We start from the raw sequence: 21,759 nt of genomic DNA on the forward strand, positions 1-21,759 counted from the left end.
AAAGAATTAAACGTCCAACAGAAACAATTACATATTTAGAATATATATTATAATACTATGTAGCTATTTCAGTCAGGAACATGATTGTCATAGTAAAAAAACAACAAGAAACGTGATATTTAATAATAATTTTTATATAAACTAACTTTTGCATGGCTTAACCTTTACTCCAAGTCAAGAGTTTGAATGACAACTATTTCTTTTTTTCTTTAGACTCTAGGTCCATTAAAACAAACAAACAAAAAAAAAGTACAGACCTATTTTAAAAAGATGTTTGTTCCTGTGTTTTCACACATCAGACTGATATCTCATTGTCCTGAATGCAGGCTGGGTGAACGAGGTTATAACCCCATTACAAGATCTATTAAGTCAACATAAAGTTAAACGTTAATCATCTCAAAAGAGCATGAAGTGTGATCAGCTGTGCATCATAGAAAAGCTCACTGGCACTATGCCATCTTGGTTTCCCCAGTAGAATCATTATATATATGCAACCTGACATTTACGGACAGTGGCTCTTGAAAGACTCCATAGAGGTGCAGTATAAGGGCCCTAAAAAGATCCAGTTTAACCTTTTCTGAACAGCAGGAAAATCTTCCGATCAGCAAATTGGCCTGCATATATAAGATACTACGTTGTCTGTTCATGTCAGCGTCATCCATCATATCATCTGTGATGATGCAACCCAAATATTTAGTTTTAGAACAGACAGGATGCACTTATCCTTATCAATAAAAACATGGAATTAAACAGTAAATGAAGCAATACTTTGACACCAATTTGAACATTTTATTCTTTAATTTGCAAACAAATCTTTCCTCAATTACAGTGCAGTTAGGAGTTTAAAAAAACAAAAAAAACAAAAAAAAACAGGTTTGTACATAGTCCAGGAGATTTATCCAGAATTTCATCAACTCCTTTATATCTTTTCCTCTGTGCAGCAGTGCTATATAACACCCATCACTCCACAAACACACCATGAAGAAGAAAAGTCTAAACATGAGAGCAGCAGTTACATGAACTAGTAGTTCTAGTGCCAGTCTAAACCAGGAACGTGTGTTAAACACAACACAGAAAGAAGGCTGTTTTTAAGGTAGAGTTTATCAGGTGAGTATTCCATCTTTTTATGATGTAAAAATGAAAGAAAAAGCATTTAAAACACAGCATGTATAAGAATTAGTTTCACAGGACTGAACAAAGAGCTGAAAAACAGCTGAATGATGAAATGTGAGTTTCTGTTCAGCGTGTAGGTCATGTTCTCGTTTTGTCTCCACGTCTGATGTTGCTGAGTTTAGGAGAGAAAATCTGCAGTTTGTCCTTTACTCATATTTATCCTGAGAATTTACCTTCATGTCCAACCATCCGTACTTCTATTACATGTCAACATTACACACACACACACGCAGAGTAGAAGTTACACACACAGAACATATTACAGTCGTATACAGCTTGTCAACTAATACGCAACAGTTTGGACAAACTTGACCTCAAGTGGAGCGCCAAGATCTCTTCTTCTGTTACATCAAATGTCAATTTGTACATTTTCAAACATAAATGTGTCAATAAAACCACTTTGCCAGATTTCTTCATTTTAAATTATTTTAATCAGAATTTTATATTAATTTTAAACCAAAACTGTGGAAAGTTAGTTATTAAGATGGAAAACATAAAACATTTTGTTCATATTTATATAGATAGCTAATAACTGAAGTCGTATAAATTTCACTGGAAAGGGTCATGAAAATGGCTTCGTCTGCAACTTTGCTTCTTAAAGTTGTTGCAGGTTTAATTAAATGTTTTAAGTTTCCTAAACTGAAATGTATTTTCTGGTCATTTAAATTGACAGTCTCCACATTCATTCAGAAGCTGCTTAGAGGATCATCTTTCACATGGTTTCTGTTACAGAAAAAGAACAAAAATGACATAAAACGGTTTTATTTAACATCCTTACTTTGTAAATCAGACAAAGTCATTACATTATTGTCATAATTCACAATTTTTTCAAATAAAATGGGGGGAAATATCTAATCAAAGCATGATTTATAAATAAATCCCATTTAAAAAAGAGACCTGTTATAAACACTTTCAAAGCAGGTAATTTAATGGAAATATTGCAATGTTTGTTAGTTCTTTTCCAGTAGCTTTGATGAAAATTTGGAGCAAGTAAAATAAAAGTGAGAAGACTTAGGTGTCAAGGTGTCAGAAAATATGAATATTAAAGAAATGCTGACTGCAGGAATGGAGGTTTGTATCTGTGACAGAACTGCGAGGAATGCCACAAAATGCAGCGATTCTGGTGTCAATTTGAAAATAATCAACAAAATTACAAAAGAGTTGAATGAAAATCCTCTGAGAGTTGCAACTGGTCTTGCCAGCGTTTGTGGCAGAACTGGTGTCAACATAAAGTAGTGGTTATTCGTCATCATCATTGCATGTTTATACAAATGCAGTTTGCAGTCTGTGCATTTAGGTTCTCCTGCCACCTTCATCCCCGCTTTCACACAAAGCTACGAGCTTCAGGACCTCCTGGAGTCTCCATAAAAACCGTTCAACGGTCGGAAAACAGCCAAAAAACATTGATATGTAGATTATTTTAACAAAAACAGATGCTGTCAGATCTCCTCAGACTTTATAACTATTTACACATTTAGGGCGTTTTTTAAGGCTTTTATTGTGAAGGAAAAAAGAAGAAAAGATGGTGAATAACTGCGGCTTCATGTTGTGGAACGTTGCAGGAGAAATCTGTGCTCAGTGTTTTAAATAAAAACATTTCAGAAATGAAACAAAATTTGAAAAACATATCGCTTTAGTCACAAATCAGGAGTTTTTATATTCCATCTTTTGCTTTATTTTTCATAATCAGGTTGTTTTTCTATGATTATTACTTTTGTTTTTGTCCATTTTATTAACTTAAATATTATATTTGGTAAATTTCACTGCAGTCTTACAGAAAATCTTGTCTTTTACATCGTCCTGATAAATCAGTTTTATTCTTTCATCATATTTTCCTCTGAAGATCATGCTTCTACATTTACCTGGTCTTAGTGAATTAAATTCCACTACTTGTTGTGGTCGATGAATAAACTTAAAACTCTAATATTCTTTAGTAAAAGTATATCAGCATATTTTATTACTGATCTAATATTTATTTATTTATTTATTTAAAAGATCTGCTTCTTTGGAGCAGAATGTATGGCTGTATACACCTTTTATTTTTTATTGTAAGTCATTTACAGTATTATTTATTCATTTATGTTGCATTACAATAATAAAAATTAATCTATAATATTGATTCAGCGAGAGGAATGAATATAGATCTCCATCTTTACTGGGAGAGACATTAGAAAACAGACCTGTGTGTTAAACAAAACTTATATTTATTACATGTTTGTACTTATTTTTCTTATTTTGGTATTTCGTCTCTTTCCAGTTTGGCCTCCAACATACAAAACCCAGGTAAAGCAAAAACCTTTGCTGGATATAAAACTCCAGGTTGTCTAAATTAAGACGATCAACATAAAGCAGGTTACAGCATTTCAAGCATTTCTCCAGTATAATACAAATACATTAACATGACTTAGTATGGATGATAAAGTCTTCGAAGTTGGTTTGATTTGTTTGACTCAAAACTTCCAGCTGCAGTAAATATTCATGTATCGGATGAAATTCTAGTTAAATCTACATTTTAAAGTGAGATATTTTTTATTCATAAAAGCAACAGGACAAGAATTTCTTCTTTTTGGTAACAAAAATGTTCATTTTGTACAAAGTCCCTTGAATATTAAATCAATAATTCATAATTTGGAGTTTCTGGTGCAACTTTACTCACATGGAAAAGTTATGTCTAGAAAGAACATTAAAGTCCTTGGAGTGATTTAATCTTCGCAGTCAGTGTGTAAAACTACAGCCATCATGTGTCCATAAGTTCTGCAGGCCGTTAGGACGGATACAAACAAAACAGCATTTAAAACAAACATTAAATCCAAATGTAAACCCAGAAGCTCACGCACCAGGAGCTCAAGCTTCAACGGACACGAGGCAGGACGAGGAAGCAGCTGAGATGAAGGTCCATTCAGGCAGCTTTAAGCTTCAAACACCGGCTGAGAGGAAACGTCCAACTGGATGGACGGGCCAGAAGCTATTCTCTTCTTCGTATTAGTCAAGCTTTAGTTAAAGACTGAATATAAAAAGTGGACATAGCCAGCGTGACGTCGCTCATCTGTTTCTAAAAACGCCAGTTTAAGGTTTGGCATCACATTTTGAGCCATTTGGAGCCACAATTGGCCATATTTGAGAATATATTTATAGACAAACCAGATGGTAGAGATGCTCAGGCAGGTTAACTTCAACACATTTTAATAAGATTCGTCAATAAAAAGTTGGTTCTTCCAACCAGCGAAGCAGGAAGTAAAAGGGTTTAAAACGTAGCTGGTTTAAAGTAGTGAATGTATCAAATGACTGGTGGTCTCTGTCAGTGGTGTTGCTTTTTAAATGTCAAAAGACAACAATTATGAAGGGAAACAAGGACAGACTTCTGAACTTTTCTATAATCTGCAGAGCGGTAATTAAAAAAGGGGACTGTCCCTTTAAGGCACATTAAAATAGTCTTCCTATTTGACTTCTTCAGCTAGCTGTGTCCATCTTTCATACGTGAATTCAGCAACATCAGTTTGGACAAATAAAACAGGACAAGAAGCAATGTTTTCGGAGCCTAAATGCCAGACTATGCCTCTGCGCTGCAGAACTGGCCGACTCCATCTCCGTCGGAGGAGCGACTGCTAGCATTTAGCTCAGCAAAGCTGCTCTTAAATAAAAGTCTCGTAAAGTGACGGTTTGTAATGTACAGCCCGCCCCCCCACAGTGCAACATGGTTCAGCCAAAAAAACCCAGAAAAACTGAAGTCATGCTTCAGTTCAGATCCTGGTTTGACTGGACCCGCCTTGACTTCGGAACATTTGCAAAACTTGCCTTCATGTTAGCGCTAGCATAGCGAAAATATAACCAGAGATTAATCTGAGTGGGTCACTCAGATCAGCAAAACATTTACAGACAACGAATCTTTACAGAAACACACAGCAGACCATGAACATTCGTCTTCCTCTTGCATATGCACTGATTAAATACGTAAACTTCCCTCTGAGAGCAGCGACAGTGCAGAACCCGTACAGCGAGCGGCGGCAGCGTGATGCTGAAGCATGAACTGGGAAGATGGCGCTTTCACACACAGATATTTACAACGAGGGCGATCCGAGAGGTCGGTTCGCTTCTCTGAGACCTTTCGGTCCGCTGCCGTCAACGCGCCAGGTCCGTGTTACTGGCGCTCAGGTCGCGACTTTTCCTCAGACAATAATTTCGTTCCTGGAAAGAAAAGAAAAATGAAAAGAAATCGGACGGAAAATCCAACAAATGTGTCAGATATTCCCAAATTACTGATGCCTCAAACAAGCTTTTGAATAAAACATGGTTAGTTACTATTTTATCATAAACACGTTAACCTTTACCTGCAGCGCCCCCTGCTGCGCGGAAACCAGCATTTGTTTAAAATAAAAGTTGCTCTTTAAAGCTGTTTATAAGTGAAGTATATATAACATGTCAATCCCACCATGGCAGAACGGCCTGATATTAGCTCATTTCTGAGCACGAGGAAGGAAAATTTCAATGATAAAACTTTAAATATGACATTTATCAAATGTACAAATAAATGTTTCAGTAAGAAAAACTATTCTACATGCACCACCTTTAATGTGATTTGTATTTTATAGCTTTAACCAATAATCACTGTGCAGAAATAAGAGGTTAATATGTGACAACCATTGCTTACACACAAATATCTACAATCTATGTGATTATTTGAAATTTTGGCATTTTATTTGTATTATTAGGACATTTATTAGTAACAATGATGGAATTAGTTGGTTATTAGATGCTATAATTAGTGATCAATAGTACATGAGTGTTGAGAGGACAACGAGGATAATAAAATCTGACAATAAAAGTTTGTTTTTAGTCGTTTAATATTGCATAAAGCTTTATAAAAGACAAGGTTCATGTAAAGTTAAACCTCGACTTGACTTTCTGAGCTCAAACTTCAGTAAATGAATTATAAACGAGAGAAATCAGCTGCCTTTTATAGTTTAATGGTTTGGAAAAAAAATTGCTGAAATTTGTTACATTTTGTGAGAATTTTCTCCACATCTTTTCTTGACATATTTTTAAAAATAATATTGTTTTAATATTAAAATATTTCTTTTATTGCTTTTATTTTACAAAAAGTGCTTAAAGATTTTCCTTGGATCATAAAATTCTCATTGGAATTGCAATCACATCATTAAAGTTTTTTTCATTCTAAAGTTGGTAACTTTTCAGATTACACATTAAGATTTCTTTCTCTAAACATTTGAATATTGTCCAAGTTTTTATTTTTTAATTTTTCATTAAATATTTTACCTTTTTTCGATAATTATACCCTTTTACCTTTCATTTTTCTCCTTTTTTTTTAACAATTACAAGCACAATTTTCTTCAATTTCACCTGAAACTCTTCAACTTTTACCTCATATTGTTTGTGAACAACTTAACATAGCTTGGGTCATAATAAATATTCCATTTCACAACTTACCTATAATTTCAGCACTTTTATTCAGGTAAATTCTAATTTGTCATTTAATCCAGGAACTCTCAAACCTTTTTCAGGATTTATTTTTCAGTGTTGGACCGATAAATCCAGTTCATATACGTTCGAGTGTGGAGGTCACATTTCATCTCCAGATGGCCGGACGGGTAAAATAACAACAATTACATAAAAATAAACTCCCTTATTTCTCCTTTTTTAAGTGCAAATAAGTACAAACACTTTATCAATAGGCTTGTATTTAACAAACTACCTCTTTTAAATAAAATTAACCTGAAATTTCTAATAAAAAAGGTTAATAATAAAATTATTCAAAGTAAAAAACGTGGTTTCCACAACATTTTGTCTATTTTACTTTTTTAATTTTGAGATTCTTATTATATATATTTTACATTATATGACATTTATAAAATTAATCAATCTTCAAATAAGTTTAACTTAAATTTAACAGAATATTTTATACATTTATATCTGTAATTTTTAACTTCTTTTCTTTAAAATTTTCACATATTTACACATTAAATCTGTATTAGAACATTAAAACATTTAATGATTCTGGATCTCTGGTTTCTGGACTGGACAGCCGACTCATCAGACAAACTGGAGTCGGCTGTATTGTGAGAAAAAGTTGTTAAAGATAAAAAAAAATTATCGCCTTTTTCCTTATTTTTACATGGATCTCCTGGAGTGTGTCTCAGGTTTGTGTTTGCTTAACTTAATAAAAGTTTAAATATTTGTAACTTGTAAGATAAAATATCAAATATTATAAAATAGACTAAAATACTTTTGTTTCCACCTAAATATCACATTTTCATCATTTCTCCCACTGTTTAAACATTTTTGTCCCATTTCCTTACTGGTTTAAACCATCAAGCATCCATCACCGGATCTTCTGACATCATGTTCCCAGTCAGGAGCAGCGTTTAAAGACAAATGTCTGACTCTGCAAGTACTTTCAGTATCATGACAGTCTGACTCCTTACTTGGTAGTGGTCACTCGCTGCCTTGTCCGCCACGTTAAGAACCCCCAGAGAGCTGGCTCGCTTCATGCTGCACCCACATGCAGAGAGGCAGGGTGAGGGGGTCAGAGGTGAGGGGTGGAGAGTCAGGCGTGAGCTCAGTGGACATGTATGTGTTGGTTAATGATGTCACACAAAGGTTAGTATAACAACGTCTCACATGTTGGAATTATTACTGATCATGTTAGAGGTTAACAGTAAAACTATGTTTTAAAGCTCTTCAGCAAACATTCACCGGCCATCTTATCAGGTAAACCTGTTTATGAACTCGATTATGCAAATCTGCAACGAGCCAATCACACAGCAGAAACATAATGCAACATTACTGACATCTAGTGGTAAAGATGGGCGTAGCAACGACTTCAATGACGGTGGCTGTCAGTGGCCAAAAGTCTTCCAGACATGAACATGTTTTCATTTGGGTTCAGCTGCAGGTTAGCATTGTGTGAATGTATACAGTCTTCTTCTGTGGTGCATTTTAAGGTATTACTTACACTAAACTGTGCTTTAGCACCTATTAAAGAAAGCCTGTAGTGCAGCTTAAATGTTCAGGACTCTTCTTTCACACAGTCGTTTGTTCCTTCAGAGACACCATAGTCCTATTCATTACCATGGATGTGGAATCACAGCAAGGTAAACATGTATTTAATCTGTTTGAATGAGTAACTTATAATAGGTATTTTAGTTTTACGTGATGATATAAAGGTTTTATTGACATTTTTTATGTTTCTGACCTTTTGATTTGCTCCAATAACTTTGAACGTGGCCTGCTGGTTATTCTCAGACGGTCTGACTACAGCAGAAAACTGCTGATCTGCTGGGATTTTCACACATGACCATCTCCAAGGTTTACAGAGAATGGTCTGAAAAAAGAGAAAACATCCAGTTTCACCAAAATCTGGACAATAGAAGATGGAGAAACGTTGCTGGTCTGATGAGTCTCCAGTTCATCTCCACATTCGGATGATCAGACCAGAATCTGCTGGAAACATCCTGAAAAGGCTGCTGGTGGTGGTTTACTGGTGTGGGGGAAGGTTTTCTTCATCCTCTTTGTTCCCCTTAGTATCATCATGACATGGTTTAACCAGCACAGCCTACCTGAGTCCTGCTGCTGACCATGTCCATCTCTTTCTGAGCACAGTGTAGCATCTTCTGATGGAAACTTCCAGCAGGATGATGCACCATGTCACAAAGCTCACATCATCTCCATGACGATGAGTTCACTGTCCTCCAACGGCTCCACAGTCACCAGATCTACATCCAGCAGAGCAGCTTTGGGAGATTCTCATCATGATGTGTAGCAACTGTGTGATGCTTCATGTCAACATGGAGCAAAGCTCTGATGAATGTTTCCAACACCTTGTTGGAGCTATGACACCAAGAACTGAAGCCATTCTGAAGTTAAAAAAAAAAGAAAAAAGATACTGGCAAGGTGAACCTGATAAAGTGGCCGGTGAGAATATTTGTTCGGTTTTTGCAAAATAATCTGGAAAAGTTTATTAAACTTTCAGATAAAACCAGAGGAAAACACCCAAAAATGCAGTTTTAGGTTAAAATAAAAACACTAAGTTGTAAAATATTCTTTACGCTATATTTGTGCTCATATGTCTTCATCGCCTTTTATTAAAGAAAAGCTGAATTTACAACAGTCACTCAAATAACTGGAGACTTAAAAAAGGAACAATAACTAAAAATTTACAAAAATTTAATTTAATAATATGAGACACTGTTTTTTCATTTAATTGAGTTGAAAAAAGAAAAAAAAAACCCAAACAAATGTGTCCTGGACAAATTAGAGCAGTTTTCTGTTGAACAGTGGGACAAAATACCTGTCAACAGGTGCAGAAGTCTGACTGAGAGGAACAGAAAACACCTGACTGGAGCGGAAACATTAAAGAATTGTTCAACTAAATATTACTTTATGACTGATGTAATATGTAATAAATTATCTTATTTGTTTGCTTTAAAAAAAAAAAAAACATTTCTATTGAACCAGAATTAGAAAATAATGTAATGATTTCCATAAAATTTTTATTTATTATTACTTTAGTCAACTTCAGCTTATTTTACAGGCAGTTGTTTTTTTCCCTTCTTTACTGGGAGGGGATGAATAAATATGAGCACAAGTGTATACCTGAAGCAAAAGTATGACTGTTTTATTTCTGAGTTGCATGTTTATGAAGCATTTATGAATATAAATCTACTTTGACGGTCGCCTCATGCACACGGTCAGGACGGGGGATTGGATCAACGACCAATCAGCTGGTTTTCTCTAACTAGGCTACTTATTATGGAGTAGCTGTAAAGTACTCTAAAATGACACTGTTGTGAAGTTTCTCTGTACAAATAAAGTTAAATTGAACTGGATAATCGTGGCTTCCTTTGCTGGTGGGAAGATGACATCTGGAATATCTAATAAGTAGTTTTCTTTTTAGAGCCGTTTTACTTGCTGAATTAGAAACAAATAAAAGGGGAAAAGGCTCAAACAGAAACATTTCTGCAGCGGTTTCACATTTCTGAGCCGGTCGGCGATGAGGATGAGGATGATGAAGACGACCAGGGTCGTGTCCAGAAAGGCTTCATGAGCCACAGTAAAGAGCAGCACCAAAAAGGAAAATAAGACACCAGTGAGCACACAGATGAGGCATGCAAGTAGACGCTGAGAGGAAAGAAAAACATTTATTCATAAATGGAAAAGAAATTCAACACAGCATTGAATCCGACACAGAAACAGCCATGCAGACATGTTTTCCAAATAAAATTCAGAGTAAACAAAAACAAATCAAATAAAATCCAAAGCTGTGTGAAACTGAGCCATGTTTCCAAAAGCCACAAAATGCAATAAATAGATATAGAATTAGTGATAAATGAGTCCCATAATGTGCTGAAGGCAACTCAAAGCAGATGTTAGTAGTTTGTTTCACTGCAGATGTTTGTTGTCACACATGTGAAGGAATATTATTTTGTTTATTCCCTTTTCTTTACTTTTCTTTGGTTTTCTGTGTAAAAATGTTCCCCTGAAGTGCCGTTTATGGTTTTATATGTAAATTACATGCATATTTGCATCCATACTTATACTTAAGGGGATCCATATTAAAGCAGTCAAACAGGCTATTAAAGATAAAACATAATTATTTCATTTTTATTGTTACAAAAACTTTTTTAAAAAGGCTTTTTATAAGAATTTGTGTATGCTCTTCACATTGTCGCTCTGCCTTGCAGTAGGATGCTCATTAATTATAAAACTCTGACATTATCAAGCATTTTTCTGTCCATGTTTCCCTTATAAATACTTTTTAGGAAATATTTTCCTTTATGATCCTCTTATTGTGAAAAATGCATCTTATTCTAGAAATGTATTTAAAACAAAAATAAACACTTAGAAATATTGAATTTAATTCCTCTATTTTCTAATATAAATACTTCTATTCTTGCATTTGAGATTTCTTCCTCTAAACACTTAAAATTGACACAAGTTGCTCAAATAAAATGTTTTTTTCTGCTGATAAATAACAGTTTTCTCTGCCTTGAAGACATAATAATGAAAATATTTGAAGCTCTAAGTTTTTTTTCTGAGAATAAAAACACTCTTGTTGTGTAAAAAGCTTCCTCTGGCTTTCCCCCTCCCTGCCATGGGCAGAAACGGTGCGTTTGAGGACCTGACCACTGTGCTGAACTGTGGCTATGAAACGTTTAGGATGGCAGCGCAGGTAAATAAAGGTAAACAGGTGCGAAGAGAAGAAGGTGTGTGACAACAGAAGCTCCTTTCATGTGCAAACACAGCTTTAGAGTTGCACCACTTCACCACCAGCAAAGCAGAGCACCTCCCTTCTTTTGGATTTGGTTAGTACAGCAACCACCAAACGAACGGCGCCGTCCTCCAGGCCATCACAAAGTGAGTCACCTGCAGCGGTTAGGGGCAGGTGGGTGGGGGAGCTGATAGTTACCCTGGGTTTTTGGGCTCACTGTCTCGTGACGAACCGCCGCCTTTCAGCTTGCGAACGAGTTTCTCGCTGCTGCGACGGATCGACGCTCGCAGTTTGCTGAAGGAGCCGCTCCTCTTGAGAGATCCAGAGCCGTCCTGGTGGGACACGTCACAGAGTTACACTCGCTCAGTCACGCCGCCTTCCATCACACACACACACGCACGCACGCACACACACACACACGAGAGCTGAGAGGTCATTCATGTTCGACCAGCGTCTTCTGAATCCCAAAACCGGCTCATGCAGGTTATTTACGTGCTGAACTGAAGAATACATTCAGCTGACTCCTTTAACAACATTACCAGCAGCAGCACTGGTTAAACTGGTCAGATCTGCAGTCATCCACCTGGACATTTTAATGCAGTCATACTGGAAAGCTCAAAATCTGCTGGACTGGATTCAGCAGAGATATTACAGACTGAATTAAACTGTACATGTGCAACAAACATACAAAGTCATGTGACTTCATCCGTCCACACAATGCATTGATGCAGCTGTGCAAACTGGTCGGGGTGCTAAATTCTCTCCCGTTCTGAGCAGCTCTACGAGGAGGTGCATCCGCAGGTTTGTTACTTATGATCAGGGCGGTGCGGTGAAGACGTGTTACGGTAAACGTCCCATCCGCCAGAAAACAGCGGTTCTACTTCATGTGTGTGAGTTAACACCGTCCCTTCTCCACCTACTTTTCCAATCACAAGAGCTCCAGAGAGAACGGTTAAAAACAGCAGAATAGATGTGAAGCGCTACAAAGCTCTTTTCCTGGAACTAGCTGTTGTTTTTGGTGAGGCTGCATAGAAAACTGCATCTTTTCTAGTGTTAGAAAAGTTCTCTGAAGTAAGAACACCCCCCCTCCAGAGAAACTTCTAACATTTAGAAGTTTCTCTGCTGCAACACGCCTGATTCAAATCAATGGCTGGTTAGCAGACCTGTGCAGAGTTTCATGTCAAGCTCTGTACAATTCTGCTAATTAGGTCTGATGTGTGCCAGGTGTGTTGCAGCAAAGAAACTTCTAACAGTTGCAGGACTGTGGCACTCGAGGACCGGAGTTGCCTACCCCTGCCACAGACTGGATATATGAAGATGGGCGGAGCCTCCGTGACGTCACCCGTAGGTTTCTGAAGAGCTGAATTAAAGCTCGGTGGGCGGTTCGTACCATCACCATCTTGGCAGGGGCATGTGTGTCGTCTCGCCAGGAAAAGACAAATATGGGCAAAGAGGTGGAGCTGAGAGGGGGCTGGTCATGGTGGATGATTGACATTGAGAGAACTTTCTTTCCGTAGCTAAGAGCTAACCTGGAGATAAGAGGAGCTAACCAGCTAATGGAGGTAAGTGGGCTAAAGCTAAGTCACGTTGTTAACCAGCTAAAAACCGCGGTTGTCCTACGTTCTTCTTACTTAAAGCGGGAGATTGGATACCTGTCAATCAAAATTACACGCCCCTAAATATGCCAAATTTCAAGATTAAATTACTTTTAAACGGGCGAGTTAGAAAAAAATTCACTCCCCCCACAGTTGTCATGAAGGTAAACCTGACCTATTAAACCTAAAATGGATTTTTGAACCAGGCTGTGAACATGTTTATTTCTGCTGTAAACATGTTTATTTCTGCTGTAAACATGTTTATTTCTGTTGTAAACATGTTTATTTCTGCTGTGAAGTTGGTCTTTTTAACATGGGAGTCTATGGGGATTCGCTACGTTTTGCAGCCCCTAGTGGATGAAGGGGGAACTGCAGTTTAATGTACTTCTGTATAGGCTTCACTTTTAACCACCAGAGGCTCCGTCCATCTTTCATATATGGTCTATGCATGTCACCTGATATTAACACAAGAGCACTCGCCATCTCCATCGTACAACAATATTTACTGTTGCGTCAGTTGGAAAAGAACTTCCCAAAGAAAAGTTTTTTTTCCTTTCATCCAAACCTTTAAAAAGTTCTAAAACCTGAAGAAGATGCAGGTTTTTCTGTGCCGATGTGTTTCCAGTCAGCTGTTAGTGGCAAGCTTCAGCGCCCACTCGGTTATGGAGGAAAAGAGGGAAGACACAAAGAGGCGACGAGCACAGGTTGGGGTGAGCAGAGAGCTGAGCTTTTATTAGAAGTTAGGAAAGACAAAGTGGAAGATGCACAAACGAGACAGGACACGCAGAAGATTAGTAGCAGGAGCAGAAAACAGGCTGATGAGGAGATTATTTAAATTAACAAAATCGCAACATCGCATATTTAGATCAAATAATCTGCACCCCCCCCAACCCAAACACCCCACCACCACTTACATCTATATACAGAGATAAACAGGCAAGAACAACGTTTAAGCTCTTTTTTTAAACAAAATGCTTGAGTTTCTTCAATACAGTCTTACAATTATCAGGAAATCCACTGTAACGGTTAATAAATGCACCGTGCACGAGCCCTGTTACCTGCCATGAGTCCTCGTGCCGACATTTACTCTCACATCGCTGCAAGTGACACGAGTGGCTCCTCTAAGAGGAGCTGAGACCTACAGAGCTGCAGCCGACGGAGCTCTGGACCATGCTGATGAGTTACGTTGATGTTATTCACAGCGCGTTATGTCACTACTGGATGACATGTTCACAACTACACACACTACATGTCACTGTTGGTTTAAACTGTGTTAATTAAAAAGAGGACAGAAGCTTTTAACCCCCCCAGGAAGAGAAAGACAAAGACGGGAAAGGAGACTTTAACTCTCTCCACTTTAAGCTGAAGTTCAGTGCATCTGATAAAGGTTTGGGTTTATGTGCTGGATTTAAAATTCTCCAGGTTTTTCCAGTGTAAATGTGTTTTTTTCACTCGTCTATTGTATTATTTGTAGTCTAAAGCTTGTCCTAATGGTCGTTTGGGTCATTCTTAGCCTCTTTGTGCTGCTTTTCTTTCCATTATTGGCTCTGTTGACTCGTAACCTTTGAACCTGAACTTGCTCAGTAGAAAAATGAAGGACAAACCCAGTGAAGCTTCTAACGGTGTGTTCGCACCAGAGCGTCAGGTTTACATGTAGAGTCTATGTGGAGGAGCGTCAAGGAGGCATCAAGCGCCTTTTCAGCGTTTGATGCAGCGCCGAAAACTTAAAAAGTTTTATAAGGTTGGCGCCAGAGATGGAAAATCCGAACTTTTGCCACTTGACACGGAGCGCCAACCAATCAGAGCGATGTACGTCACGGCTTGTTTATCAGCGGGAGGAAGTCAGAAATGGAGGACAAGCTAATCGTTTCGTTATGTGCAAAGCCAGTCACCTACAGTTGTGCTCATATTTATTCATCCCCTTTCATTAAAGAAGGAAAAAAACAGCTGCCTGTAAAATAAGCTGAAACTGACTAAAGTAATAATAAATAAAAATTTCATGAAAATCATCACATTATTTTCTAATTCTGGTTCAATAGAAATATTTTTTTTAAAAAGCAAACAAATGAGATAATTTATTACATATTCCATCAGTCATAAAGTAATATTTAGTTGAAGAATCCTTTAATGTTTCCGCTCCAGTCAGGTGTTTTCTGTTCCTCTCAGTCAGACTTCTGCACCTGTTGACAGGTATTTTGTCCCTTTGTTCAACAGAAAAGTCTGTTAATTTCTCCAGGACACATTTGTTTGGTTTTTTTTTTTTCTTTCTTCAACTCAATTAAATGAAAAAAACAGTGTCTCATATTATTAAATTATATTTTTGTAAATTTTTAGTTATTGTTCCTTTTTTAAGTCTCCAGTTATCTGAGTGACTGTTGTAAATTCAGCCTTTTCTTTAATGAAAGGGGATGAAGACATATGAGCACAACTGTATGACTTCACATTTTTTTTGACACGTCTACGATTTATCTGGTGAACCCAGACACGGGGCTGAGACGCCCTACGACGACTGACCGCTCGCTCCCGACAAGCGGCAAACGCGTCAGGGGTGTCTGTTTAGTGACCAGCGGCGAGCGTTCAGCCTCTGGTGTGAACACACCGTAACGCCTCGTTCTGTTTCTTTCCTTTCATAAAACCTGATTTCTTATGGTAAAACTGAGCCAGTGCAGTGATTCTTCCTCTACATGCTGGATTATTTACAGCTACAAACAGACCAAAGGTTTTTAAAATGTTTAAATGATTTACTGAAATGTTACATCTTCATCAGTTTATTCAGATTTCTGCTCAACTAATCAGTGATGTAACAAATCCATTGTTTCATTAGTCAGATACACGTTTTCTGCTCTAATCCCATGTTTATGTGGTTCATCAGGCTCAAGGTTGTAGATTTATTCAGCTGCTGTCAGAGGCTGAACTTAGCTTTAAAAACAAACATTTATTTAATATTTTCTGTTTGAATCAGAAATGGATCGTTTTATATACACAAAGTATTTTAGAGTCGCGGCCAAAGTGAGGAGAGTTAAAGGAAAGTTTTCACAACAAGATAAACATTTGTTTTTGATCATTTTTGCACAATTCCCCCAATAATCTACTAAAATCAGTCTACAGACATGAAGTAAAGCACAATAAGATGATGCTGGAGAATGACAGGAGAGGAGGAGAAGAGTGGAAGAGGACAGAAAGAAACAAGAGAAGCTCAAGTTTTATGTTGTCAAAAAGAATCCACCACCCTTCCCAGCACAACAAATACAAAGTCAACCTGGTTTCAAAGCAACATTATCATTCTGGTTCAACACGGCATGAAGAGTCCCGCCCGAGAACGAGAGAGCAGGAGTCAGTGAAGAAAACTGCAAAGCTGCAGGGGTTGAGGCGAGGCATCCGTCATGCAGAAGACAAGTGTTTAGAACCAGTACAAGGCATCTGGAGTTATGCCTGGCGGGTGGACAGAGCAGCAGCAGGAGAGAAAGAAGGAAATATAAAACAGTGAAAAGGAGAAAAAACAAAAGCTTGATGACACTTAGATGCACACTTTCAAAGATGAAGTTAAAGGAGAGGAAGACGAAAGCTTCTCAGGTCAGACACAGCGTTTAGGTCCAGTCTGCTTTAGCTGCAGGTCTACAAGCTGCTGCTGCTGGTTTCAGACCGTCTTATTACAACTTGTAAAACTGTAAAAGGAAGAAAAACCAATCAGAGGACACCTCGTAGGAGAGAGACTGACTGGTTGCTGATAAATACATCAGCTGGCTGAGGAACGACCAATCTTTACAGCTTGGTAAAGCAGCGATGATGCCATGTGTCCACTAGGAGGAGCTTCTTCACTATGTCTGAGTCTGAGAGGCTTCACCGGAGAGGGGAGCAGGAGGGAGGAGAGGGGAGCAGGAAGGAGGCGCGTGAGTGCAGCCAGATCCCAACTCCTCCTGAACATTTACTTCTAACAAGATTATTTCATGTTTGCATGCTTTTCTTCATTGTTTGCCTTCAAAAACCTCCAAAGAGACCAATTTCATTATTTAAACCAGGGGTGTCCAGCATAATCCTGCCAGTTTTCCATGTATCCCTGCTCCAACACACCTGACTCAAACTAATCAGTCATTGTGCTGCACTTCATTGGCTGTTGTATCCGTTTAACACTGTGTTTCCCAGTCCAGGTCTTCATGGGGTGCATAGGTAACTCTACTTTAACACACCTGAAGGAAATAAACAGCTGGTTAACAGGCTGAAAAGGACCCCATGATGAAGTTCAGTAATCCCACTCAGATGTTTTGGAGGAGGAACATATCTAAAAAGCATGCATGCAGGGGGTCCTAAGGATCTGGACTGGGAAACACTGGTTTAATGGAAGCCATGTTTGGTGGAACAGGGATACATCGGAAAAGCTGCAGGACGGCGAGTTTGGACACTCCTGATTTAAATGAATGATTTTAGGACTTCGATCGTCACATTCCAATTTCTGCTAGATATGTGTTCATTCAACAGCCTGGCTGCAAACACGCTGACCAAGCAAATTGGGGAAAGGTCACAGGTCACGGGTAGCAGCCCGTCACACACATGCACATGACAAACATTACAGATGCAGATAATGAACAGTACACTCAGTAGGAGTACAGTACAGAGCCCATGTAGAGTCAGAACACACCGATGAGTCAGAGCTGGAAAGAAGTGTTTTCTCCCACAGCTGCCTGTGGAAAGCGCTGAAGTGGAAATGATGTGTTTCACATCAAAATATGTTTATTTCATAGACTGTATATAAAAGATGGGCGGAGCCTCCGTGACATTTCTGAAGAGCTGAATTGAAGCTCGGTGGGCGGTTCCTACCATCTCCACCTTGGCAGGGGCATGCACGTCGTCTCACTAGGAAAATACAAATATGGGCAAAGAGGTGGAGCTGAGAGGGGGGCTGTGAGCGTCATGGTGGATGATTGACATCGAGTGAACTCCGAGCTTTCTGTAGCTAAGAGCTAACCGAGCTAACCCACAGTTAACAGGAGCTAACCAGCTAACGGAGGTAAGTAGGCTAAAGCTAAGTCACGTTGTTAACCAGCTAAAAACCACGGTTGTTCTACGTTCTTCTTACTTAAAGCGGGAGATCGGGTACCTGTCAATCAAAATTACACGCCCCTAAATATGCCAAATTTCAAGATTAAATTACTTTTAAACGGGCGAATTAGAAAAAAATTCACTCCCCCCACAGTTGTCATGAAGGTAAACCTGACCTATTAAACCTAAAATGGATTTTTGAACCAGGCTGTAAACATGTTTATTTCTGCTGTAAACATGTTTATTTCTGCTGTGAAGTTGGTCTTTTTAACATGGGAGTCTATGGGGAGTCGCTCTGTTTTGCAGCCCCTAGTGGATGAAGGGAGAACTGCAGTTTTATACACTTCTGCACAGGCTTCACTTTTAACCTCCGGAGGCTTCGTCCATCTTTCATATACGGTTTATGGTTTATTTACAACTTTGTGTGCTGCTGTAAATAATGAAATCCAAGTCAGGCTCTCATTTTGTCATTCAGACAGGTTTTTAGGTACCGTTGGATCAGAATGGATTTGAGGACAAAATCTGGTCAGAACTCTTCCAGACGCAGCTCTTCCAACATGACACAGTTTGCTTTACTGATGTAAACAGTCCGGAGATCAGCTGGTGGGTCTCTGCAGGATGCTGCAGGACCATAACTGGCTGACGCGATACAGCAACAGTGTCTCACACTGAACCTTCCAGAGACGAGATGCTGATTGGTTGCTCAGGGTGCCATGACTACTGTTGCCATGTAAGAAGCCCAGCTCTGCAGAAGTAGCCGCAGCCTTTTAGAAATGAGGAGGCAAGCGGCTTAGGGAACATAAAAATCTTACAGATGCTCTGAAACGCAGCAGTTTGGTTAGAAATGTGGCTCTGCGGCAGAAAGAGTGGAGTAAGCGGAGTGTGTGACCAGAAAGGTTTACTGCTGTGGAGTTAGAAGATAGCACTACACTATAAATCAACTACAGTCACAGATGAAAGCAGCTCATGTGGAAACAACAGCTACTGTGGGCGATTAGAGCAACTGTCACAGTCAATCAGCATTATCAGTGTGGATCAATAAAAATCATCCCACCTGAGCAGATCTGACAGCATCAGAGAAAACTTTACTCATTCATAGATAAAAGAATAACTTCTACTGTATCTTTATTGACAGAGGCCACCGAGTGTTTTATAATGTCTGAAAGTCACCAGGCAACGCGTGTATTCTCATGTACTGTATAAACATCTGTGTGGGGTGTTCCATACGTCACTATCAGAGTGTAAATCTTATAGTCTTCTTTAGAGTGTCTGGAGGTTTTAGGGACTGCTGAAGTCAGCGGTCTGCAAACTTTCTGGCTCCAGAAGAAGACAGGTCGACATTCTGCGTACGGATTCATTTGCATTCCCCGCCAACGATGCTTGTTTGTGTCGAGAAACCAGCAAAGAGCAAATGAGTCGTCATGGATAGGTAACAACCAGGGCAGGGATCCTCATCCCCGGTCTTCAGGGACCGGTGTCCTGCAGGTTTTCCAAGTGTTTCTGCTGGAACACACCTGACTAAGACTCAGACAAGCTCTGCACACGTCTGCTAAAAACACAGAGGCTACATAGGAGTTTTAATTCCTCTTTAATTCCAATTAATAGTTAGTTTTGCTGTAAACTGATGAAAAATTACCATGTAAACAAATTTTTATTCTGAATTAAACTTAATTCCGATGTAAGCGTCTGGTTTATCACCATTTTAATTCCGAACTATTTAATTCCTCTGTCATGTAAACCTCCAAATTAATCGCTCCAAATTAATTCCAGTCGTTCTGAGCATGCTCGTTACCTTGTCCTGTCCCGATGACGCGCATTGTTTTACCTCCCGTGTCTTTCTTCTCCTTCTCAGTTGCTGCAGAAAGTAAAGTAGTATGCTGGTGTTGAGCTGCTACTTCACATTTATAATTAAAATTAGGTCTGTGACGACATGTTTTCGTCCCGATTTGATTCCGATTTTTTGGGTGCCGATTCAATTTAAATTGCGATTCAAACAATTATTCGATATTGCTGATTTTTGTAGACTAAAAACAACAACAAAAAAATGTAAAAAACTTTATTTGCTCGTCATTTTTCTTGATTTGAATTACTAGTAACGTCCAAGTAAAAAGATCAATAAAAACAATAAAAATGACAAATTTTATAGTGGATTATTATTAATAATTTGAAAAAAACATGTTTTATAATAATTATTGATAACAAAAAAATATTTTAAAATTGTGAAGCAAAAAATCCCAATATTCACTTTTTTTTTTTTTTTATATTAGATTTCTTGGAAAATTCGCTTCATTTGGGGAAATGTGAATGTGCCAAATGAATCCTGATCCGGATCAAAGAAGCTGAATTGGTCTGCATACAAACGAAGGTCTTGGCCTGTTTCAAGCAAACCAAATACAGGAAGTGGACTACAAAAAAGTCACTGCTGCAGGTTTTGTAGCAACTCAGGAGATGATTAGACCCCTTACAAATAAATAAAACATGAAAGAGCGTCTCAGTTTCAGCCCAGGAGAAACACTAAACAGGTTCCACTGAGGAGAATATTCTAGGTTTGTGTCGGTTTTCTATAAAACGACCAGGTATTTTATATAAAGCTTTTACCTGCTAACTAATGTGTCAATATAACGACTCTGTGGTTTGTCCCAGAAAGAATAAACCCTGCTGGCTGTAGCCATGACGACGATGCGACAGAGTTGCTTTTCTGACCCAAACTATATTTAAAAAGCAAACCAGAGTTTGCAGGTGAGTAAACTGGAAAAAGATTATGGACATTACGATACTGAGACCCCTAAACCGCTGATCAGAGCACAGTTTCAGCTCTGATCCGTGTGTAGGTGTGTGGGTGTGTGTGTGTGTGTGTGTGTGTGGTGTAGCGGTGGCTTCAGTCCATAAAGAAACAGATGGTACTGCATCATGTAAACCTGTGTGTGTCCCCGGTTTGAAGACTCGGTAACGAGCTGAGGGCTGTGTACTGTACTTACCCCGTTCCACTCCACGCTCATACTCACTTCCTCGCCACCGTCCGGCCCGCTCTCATACTTCACCGTGTCAGAGGTCAGGCTCTCACGGCTCCGCTGCTTCTCTCGGGCCTCCGGCTCGCTCAGCACCTCGGCCACGCGCTGCTTGTGCACATTGTCCAGTCCCTGAAAGGCATGTGCACACAGATGTTGGCAGGACAATACATGCCAACTTGACTAATCTGATTAAAGCAGAAGCTCAGCCCCTGTGCCACCTGCAGCTCCAGCTCACTGAAACACAAACTGCATGATGTGCAGTGAGTAACAATTCACCCGATCCAACGGCAGAGACTCCCACACCTCGTATCAGACACCAGCAGGCAGGAGTGTTGACTTCAGCGATGTCTGACAGGAGATGCTCGATGCTCTCAGGGTTAGTTTACATTTACTGTGTTTGACTCTTTTCTGACACGTCTTTAGAAATCAATTTTTCCACTTAAAGGTTTCAGATAATAAAATAAAGTTTAACATCAGACAAAGTTAACTTAAGGAAATCAATGATTGCAGCACAACTTCTAACTCACAACCCCGGATTTTAGAATTGAATTTTTTTAGATCTTATTGTTTGTTTTTAAAGCTTTAAGTGGACCGGCTCCTCAATACATGACCAAATACCTGCAGATTTACACCCCAGTTTGCACCTTGAGGTCTCAGGGCCAGACCCAGCTTGTGCTGCCTAAGACGAGACATAAGACTAGAGAGGACAGGACGTTCT

The 21,759-nt window shown here is 38.8% G+C and overlaps 1 protein-coding gene across 2 annotated transcripts in view; it reads right to left on the minus strand.

Annotated features, from left to right (window-relative positions):
* Window positions 1-822: 822 nt before the first annotated feature.
* klc1a (kinesin light chain 1a) overlaps window positions 823-21,759 on the minus strand; it is a 51,972-nt gene continuing 31,035 nt past the window's right edge. Inside the window, exons 13-16 of one of the 2 annotated variants that reach the window (XM_079262059.1) lie at window positions 21,009-21,170; window positions 11,597-11,730; window positions 7,614-7,680; window positions 823-5,358 (exon numbers count right to left, since the gene is read on the minus strand). In XM_079262059.1, coding sequence (XP_079118185.1) covers window positions 5,293-5,358; window positions 7,614-7,680; window positions 11,597-11,730; window positions 21,009-21,170 — 429 coding nt within the window. In that variant the 3' untranslated portion in view covers window positions 823-5,292. The remainder of the gene's footprint in view (window positions 5,359-7,613; window positions 7,681-11,596; window positions 11,731-21,008; window positions 21,171-21,759) is intronic. The other variant, XM_079262058.1, reaches the window with a different exon arrangement.

The sequence above is a fragment of the Telmatherina bonti genome (genome assembly GCF_933228915.1).
Source record: "Telmatherina bonti genome assembly, chromosome: 22".
Classification (NCBI taxonomy): domain Eukaryota; kingdom Metazoa; phylum Chordata; class Actinopteri; order Atheriniformes; family Telmatherinidae; genus Telmatherina; species Telmatherina bonti.